The sequence below is a fragment of the Fistularia commersonii genome, chromosome 9, assembly GCF_037954325.1.
Source record: "Fistularia commersonii isolate RoL2024-O1a breed Wild chromosome 9, RoL_Fcom_v1.0, whole genome shotgun sequence".
NCBI lineage: Eukaryota > Metazoa > Chordata > Actinopteri > Syngnathiformes > Fistulariidae > Fistularia > Fistularia commersonii.
Genome location: NC_141292.1, coordinates 215,001 through 222,500, shown reverse-complemented (window position 1 = coordinate 222,500; position 7,500 = coordinate 215,001). Strand labels below are relative to the sequence as shown.

Genomic DNA, 7,500 nt, shown 5'->3' with positions numbered 1-7,500 from the left:
TACATACATACATACATACATACATACATACATACATACATACATATATACATACATACATACATGCATGCATACATACATACATACATACTTACATACATACATACATACATACATACATACATACATGCATGCATGCATGCATACATACATACATACATACTTACATACATTCAAACATACATGCTTACATACATACATACATACATACAGTTATACATGTATACATACATACATACATACATACATGCATGCATACATACATACATACAGGTATACATATATACATACATACATACATACATTCATTTTGTCTTTTTTTTTTCGGGGATGCTAAGTGCAATTAGTAGGGTATTGCTTGGGGAAGACGTACGTTTTCAGCTCTCGGCGAAAGATGGGCAGCGACCCGCTGTTCTGACCCCTCTGGAGTTGCCCCCCTCTGCTAGTTAGCTTAGCAGAATAAATGGTAGCCTATGGTAAGTGTTAGCCACCTCTGTCTTTCCGTGCACAGTGCAGCTCTCAGCCATGGCGTCTCATCGTTGGCGAGGGTTTGGACTCGTCTCGGTGCGTTCCCTGGTCACCATGCTAAGCTAACTAGCAGAAAGCAAACTATCTCTGTGCCCTAAAGACTATGGCCAGCGCTCTGCGAGTGTGTTGGTCCATGTTCGGTGCTCGGGTAGCGCTCACCGTGTCGCTGTGTCTTTTGTGTCTCCAGGTATTGATGGAGGCGCTGTGCAGCGTTCTGTCACTGACAGTGAGGACTGCAGCCAAGAGTGTATTCATCAAGAGTGTTTTCAAAAAGTGAAAAAAAAAAAAATACAATTGTTTCAAATGCATTTTATAATTTAAAGTAGTCTGACATTAGAGAAGGTGGAAGCGCCGGGAGGTCATTGCATGCGATGTGCAGCTTATTCCTCGTCTCCTTTCTGCGCTCCAACCCCACAGCATGTTCCCTTTACCTTTCCTTCCTCCTCGCTTGTTCTTCATGCCACGTGTCTGGTTCGAGACAATAGTAGGCTCTAGGCTAGCAGACCACCACACATAGACCCGCTTGCCCTCATCGTTTAAGCATTTACAGTATATCAGCGACACGTTTTTGAAGCCAAAGTGTATTTGTTCTATTTATATGCAGCAAAGTGTCTTTCCTCCAAATTGTACTTGAAAGATAGTTTGTGATTTTGTACCGTGTGTGACAAAGATCAATATGAAGTGACCACAACTGTCTCCTTCATTATTACACCTCCCTCCGTCTGACACACACACACACACACACACATTTCAGTCAGTTGCGATTTGCTGAGTCTGAAAAGAAAAGGCTGACTGTCGCCAACTCATGCCTTCCTGTTTGAAAAGGATTCGTTTAGCCGTCCACACAAAGTGATGACATCACTTTGTCACGGACATACCGGCGAACAATTCAAACACAAGATTTGTGCGGCGTCTTCAAAACTGATCACCAACGGTGACTCTTTTGAGCCTCTCTTATGTGAGTCCCTGAAAACACCTGCAGATCCTGCTATCATTCCTTATAATAGGATGTAAATACTGCGTTGGAATGTTTGCACGTTTTATAATAGGCCGCACTATGGATATCTGTTCACAATTAATCACAGCGTCCGTTGACGTATATGATCTGATTCCTGAAAGCCCTCTGTTTGATTTCAACGCATTTGACTCCTTATCAGAATGTTTCCAATTAAAGTGGTTTGTGTTTTTCCTTATGAAGCGATCATACAATGTGCCAAACTCAGATTCGTGTCTCGGGGGGACAAGAATCATTTCACTCCACTTTATTGGTCGAGTTTATTTTCAAAGAAAAAAACAAAAACACACAGCACACATGAAAGGAGCACAGAGGAGCATTTTTTATTGATGGGTCCGGATCATGTGTTGTGTGAAGATCATGGAACCGTGTCTTGGGAGTAAAGAAGTGAGCGTGCAAAGGAGGAGGTTTCCTGACCCGAAGCGTCCAGACGTGATTTCACACCGTCCCTGTCGTTCCCCTCCGCGCCACCAGGGGGCGCTGCTGAGCGCATCCCTGCCTGGATCCACACAGACGTGTTTGGTTGGCAGAGGACACGCCGGAGCGACCAGGACCAGCGGGGTTTGTGCGTGTGTGTGGGAGTGTGTGTGCAAGAGTGTTGTGTCAGGCAGAGTGTGTGTGTGTGTGTGCGCGCACGCCAGGGAGAGCCGGTGGTTTTTCTGCTCAATATTCCACCAGAAGCACGGCGGCATGAATCCGGTGAGGGTGTCGATCCCGTCGTTCCGCTCGGAGAACAGCTCGGTGGAGAAAGGCTTCACGGTAAGACGCCCGCCGCCGCCGCCCGGCCTCCGGCCTCCCGTCCGGTGTGTCCCCGCCGGGCCTCGACCACGAACCGCCGTGTCTCCACCGGTTTTTCAGCCGCCAACCATCGCGGGCGCTCGGGGCGTCCCGCGGCTGTCCTCCAGCGCCAACAATTCCCGCCACATTTCCGGTTCTAGCGGGAACTTCCGTTCCGTTCCGTCCCGCCCCACTGCTCACGGCAACGACACCGGGCACCCTGAGCGGAGGCTGCTCTCACCGTGCGAGCGACACGGGCACCGATGCACCGGGGACACACACGTTCCGCTGCACCGGACACACACATGTTCCGCTGCACCGGACACACACATGTGCCGCTGCACCGGACACACACATGTGCCGCCCGACACCACATGGACCACATATGACACCAAAAAACAACCTTTAAAGGTCCAAAACAAGAGCAGAGCAGCAGCAGTAGTGGTGGTAGTCGTAGTAATAGTAATAGTAGTAGTAGTAGTAGTGGTGGTCATGGTGGTTCTGGTAGTAGTAGAAAGAGTAGTAGTAGAAATAGTAGTAGTAATAATTAGGTGTATATCTTTCTTTCCATCCAAAAGAAAAAAGGGAAACTACAGAAAGTAGTGTGTTCCAGGATTAAATGCACAGCTGGTGGAGCAGAACTTTATTTCCAGATGTTTCCTGTGGGGGGGGGGGGCCGGGTCATCAGACGTTTCCTCTGCTCGGGTTTGTAGGTGAAGGGGGTGTCCGGGCCGGGCGGCTCCCTTCGCTCCCTTCGCTCCGAACCCTCGGTTGACCCGAAAGCGTCTCTCCTGCAGGTGTTCAAGATCGAGGTGCTGATGAGCGGGAGGCAGCACGCCGTGGAGAAACGCTACAGCGAGTTCCACGCCCTGCACAAGATGGTACGGACAACCACCTCACGGACTCTTCTCATTTACCCTGCGATTCTTAAATACGTACCGACGGCGGTTTGTCAAAAAGCAGCCGGTTTAGATGCCGATCGTCAAAGTTGATCGGCCGTCGGTTTGTCCCGAGGAAGCGAGTGGCCGGAGGGAGGAAGAGACGGATTTCTGGCCGCCGTCCCTCACATTAGGGAAGGTTCCTCTGCAGTCCTTCAAACCTTGTCTCTGACCTCCATCATAATGGATGGATGGATGGATGGATAGACGGAAGGATGGATGGATGGATGGATGGATGGATGGATAGAAGGCCTCTAGAGATAGAGAATCTGCCCATAAGTCAATAATTCAAGGTCATTTTTTTCGAAAACAAATTTTTCCAGGTCCAGGTGAGTGAGATCACTTCATGGAAAGTGACTAGACGAGAGCTGCTGCTGCAACACACACACACACATCCGCGCACACACACACACACACACACACACACACACAACCACATAAACTGTTTTCCTGCTGTCTCAGTTGAAGAAGAGCATTAAACCTCCTGAGATTCCCTCCAAACACGTGAGGAACTGGATCCCCAAAGTCCTGGAGCAGCGGAGGCAGGGCCTGGAGCTCTACCTGCAGGTACACACACACACACACACACACACACACACACACACACACAGAATGCTCCACCCAGCCGGGTCACCGGGGTCAGGCTGTGTGCCTGTTGCCGTGCACGTAGTAATTAGCCCTTGTTTTCTGCGGCTCCGACAGACCATCATTATGGAGAACGAGGCTCTTCCAAAGATATTCCTGGACTTCCTGAACATCCGCCATTTTCCCTCCGTGCCAAAAACGGAGAGCTGCGGGTGAGCGCCGGCCGGAGCTCCTCCCCGAGATGGAGCCGGCCTTTTGTCTCGCCGGCTGGTGTTTGTGGTGTTTCTGGTTGAACGTGTCCTTCGTCCCCTCAAGGTCGCTGGACACGGAGTCGGAGGAGTCCAGGTGAGACGCCCGGGGACGGAAGTTACCAACACCAAGGATCGGGCCTCCGTCACTGCAGTGCCACGCCGTCCTCACACACACGCACACACACACACACACACACACACACAGTGACCTTCTTTTGTATATCTCTGTGTTGTCCAGTAAACTGTCTCATCGGCCGGTGATGCTGTTTCTGAGGGACCCCTTCCTGCTGCCCTGTGCTCACGGTGAGACCTCGCGCTGCTCGCATCATTTACAACGCAGAAATAACTTCATCAGAAAACTAAGACGCACAGCAGAGGTGAAAGTCACAGTTTGATGAATGTAAACTGCTGATCTGAGGTCAGTGAGTTCTCAGGACCTGCACATGAAGTAGAGCAGTTTTAGACGTGTAGAACCGTCGCTGAAACGTCCAAAGTTTTGCTGCGTCTCTGTTTTGGACCTCCGAGTCCTTCTCCTCCTCAGCCCTTTGTCTGGGTTCCTCGCAGACGCCTTCTCGAACGTGGTGATCGAAGGCGTCCTCCGCGGCGTCTTCTACTCCGACCTGCAGCCCAGGTAGAGCGTGGGACGGCCAGAGGAGCTCGGTGGTCCACGTCGGGTCCTCCGGGGAGAACGAGCGAAGGAACGCAGAACCTCATTCTAATTTTCACCAGGCAAGAATCCCATCAAATGCACATTATTGACCAGACCTCTTGAAGTGATGGCGTCTCCCCTGAAGGGGCGGAGCCGGCGTTTGAGGCTTCGTGACGCCGGCGGTTCATGTGAAGGATCTCGTCCACTAACTTGAACTTAATATTTGAACTGGCACTCAGAATCGGCAGGTAGCTTTTCCTACTCCGAGCGTCAACAAGGCCGCGGAGCCTGTTCGACGTGAGCGGCCCGTCCGGGGGTCGATACCAGCGTCGAGCAAAGAGCTCGACCTTTTCTTCACCTTTTTCATCATTGGGCCGTAAAAATGAAGCCCCGATCAACGACCGCGGCCCATCAAAGCACCAGCAGCAACACGCGTTCTGATTGGACAACCAGCCGGCCAACGGGGTGCAGAACTGAGCCAGACTCAGCCGACACGAAGAACGGGAACTCCACACTTCCTCTTTCAGTCAGCTGACCAGGGTGAGGGTCATCTGTTGATGACGGCCAGTATCTTGACTCTAGTACCAGTAATAACACTCATTACTCACACACACACTCTCACACACACACACACACACACACACACACACACACAGTGTGAAGGGCGGGCCGGTGTTTGAAAGGCCACGCCGTCTTTGTGCAATACGAACTCGCTCGGTCCCTCGCTAGCTGTCTCTTTTTAGAAAAACTACAACTATGGTGGTGTTGTGAACTCTACTAACCGGAGACTGGAACCCGTGGAGGCGTGACCTCGGCTGACCAGGGACCTCCTGGGGTCCGTGCACTCGCACATACGTGTAAATACTGTGTGACCCGTCACTCCGACCTCCTGTGTGAACAAACTGACGCCAATAAAACCCTGATTGAAAGTCCGACTCCTTTATTGTAATCAAAAGAACGGGGTCATTGAATTTCCCCTGAATTACAAAAGACTTGAAAAAACCTCTGCAGGAGAAGCTAATGGAGGTCCTCCTCAGGGAGAAGGTCTTCTCCCAACAGTAACCATCCTTTAGACAGGAAATGTAAAGGTTTCCAAACCCAGACTCCAGCTGGAGGAGCAGAGTCCTTCACGCCTCTGGACGCCCAGGTCCAGCTGCTCCACTCCTTTGCGGCAAAGACCTCCATCATGGGCCGGCGATCTCCGTGTGAACCTTCGTGAGCTTTGGCCGAGTCCACCGGTGGAGACGGTGGAGACTCGGTGGAGAGGACTGGCCTGGACCCGGGCCACCTGCCGGGACATGTAGCCTGAGGTGTTGGGAGCCTTCAAGGTAAGTTCTCTTCTCCAGCAGTCGGATGATCTCGCTCCGCTCCCTCAGAGCTTCAACTTCTGCCCGCCGCCGTGAGGCTCCTGACCAGATGTGAACATTCGACCTTCTGTGTCTGCTGACGTTCCTGTGGCGAGGCGACGTCTGGAAAATTCTTATTTAGAAGGTGAACCTCCTGGCTGCCTCTTCTGCCCAGGTGCTGGAGCACAGACAGGCAGGAACCCCCAAAGGTTGCTCAGTTCTTCTCAGGCCAGTGCAGGAGGTCATTTGATGGAACATCTCCTAGGGTTCCTTCTAACGGCCTCACCATGCGTTCAGGAACCAGAGGAACCGGCTTTGTGAAAAGTCTACATCAGGGGAAGCAGCAGGGGGCACTGTGGGCCTGCAGGAGGCCAATGGATGGACACACACACACACACACACACACGCACACACACGCACACAGGTCAGAGTTCGCTGTGGGCCGCCTCCTCCTGGCTGGCCTGGCTCTGAGGCTCCTTCATGTTGGCGAAGGCCACCTCCCTGGTGAGCTGCTCCAGCGCCGGCAGGCCCACCACCAGGTTGCGCACGGCGATGGCGGTGAACAGGAACCTGGAGCCGGTGAGAAGGTGAGCGGAGATGTTTTTGAGACCACCTCCGTTGCTCTGGAACGCTGACGTGTCATTGTTTGTGGATCGTCCCGAACATAAACCATCTAAAAACCATCATCTCTTTTGTGCTGCTCCTTCCCTCCACCGCCTCCATCCAAACCTCTCCTCTCACACCACCTTCCTGTCCTCTTCACTCCATCCATAAAGCTCTCTGAGACCTTCTCCATCCCTCCTCTGTCCACGTCCAAACCATCGTAGTGTGACTCGATCTCCGGAACATCTACCGTGTGCCTTCCCTGTGATGGACTCCTTCCTGATCCTCTCTGTCCACCTCACTCCAAAGAAGAACCTCCACATCTCCATCTCTGCAGCCTCTGTCTTCTTCTCAGTGTCTCCATGGCTGCTTTCACCTCCATCTTCTCCACCTTTGCTCTAGTATTCCTCGATGCCTCCGAACACTTTTCTCCACCCTCTCCATTGCTCTGGACTGTTGACCTTCAGGACCCCCTGCTCGTTCCTCTTGGGTCCCTCTCACACCCTCACTGACCTCCAACCCTCTCCTCCCCAGGACATAGCTCCACCTCCACGTGTTCCAGGTTCTAAAATATCTATGGTCTCCTCAGACCTGGACTTTCACCCGTACATCTAAGCGTCCTTCCTCCTGACACGACCCCTGACCGTCCAGACCTCTGTTGGTAGAAGGTCTAAGCTCCTCGGAGGTGCTCACCCTCTCCGTACGCTGTAGTACTTCTTCACGGCGAAGCGCTCCAGCCGCTCCATCACGCCGGCCTCCCTGCGCTTCTTCACCTCCTTCATGCGGCGCTGCCTCTTCAGGAACAGAC

General features: G+C 52.2%; 3 protein-coding genes across 4 annotated transcripts in view; 2 read left to right on the top strand and 1 right to left on the bottom strand.

The window, feature by feature from the left end:
- The window catches only part of loxa (lysyl oxidase a), a 5,455-nt gene extending 4,242 nt beyond the window's left edge, over positions 1–1,213 (top strand). Inside the window, exon 7 of the mRNA XM_086151666.1 lies at positions 716–1,213. Within this exon, the coding sequence (XP_086007792.1) occupies positions 716–722 (7 nt within the window). The 3' untranslated portion in view covers positions 723–1,213. The remainder of the gene's footprint in view (positions 1–715) is intronic.
- A 697-nt stretch (positions 1,214–1,910) lies between these two features.
- On the top strand, positions 1,911–5,672 carry snx24 (sorting nexin 24). Of its 2 annotated transcripts, XR_015106552.1 has the most exons (8): positions 2,071–2,302; positions 3,118–3,201; positions 3,721–3,825; positions 3,961–4,055; positions 4,159–4,188; positions 4,333–4,397; positions 4,659–4,823; positions 4,983–5,672. XR_015106552.1 is itself a non-coding variant. In XM_086151670.1 (7 exons), the coding sequence occupies exons 1-7, from the start codon at positions 2,234–2,236 to the stop codon at positions 4,727–4,729; spliced, it is 519 nt and encodes a 172-aa protein (XP_086007796.1). In that variant the 5' UTR covers positions 1,911–2,233; the 3' UTR covers positions 4,730–5,672. The 2 variants fall into 2 exon arrangements, 1 of the variants encoding a protein (XP_086007796.1); XM_086151670.1 differs by having other exon boundaries at positions 1,911–2,302; positions 4,659–5,672.
- Positions 5,667–7,500, bottom strand: part of ggcx (gamma-glutamyl carboxylase) — a 6,270-nt gene continuing 4,436 nt past the window's right edge. The window contains exons 14-15 of the mRNA XM_086151668.1: positions 7,386–7,500; positions 5,667–6,659 (exon numbers count right to left, since the gene is read on the bottom strand). The exon at positions 7,386–7,500 is cut by the window's right edge and continues 90 nt beyond it. Of these exons, the coding sequence (XP_086007794.1) occupies positions 6,515–6,659; positions 7,386–7,500 (260 nt within the window). The 3' untranslated portion in view covers positions 5,667–6,514. The remainder of the gene's footprint in view (positions 6,660–7,385) is intronic.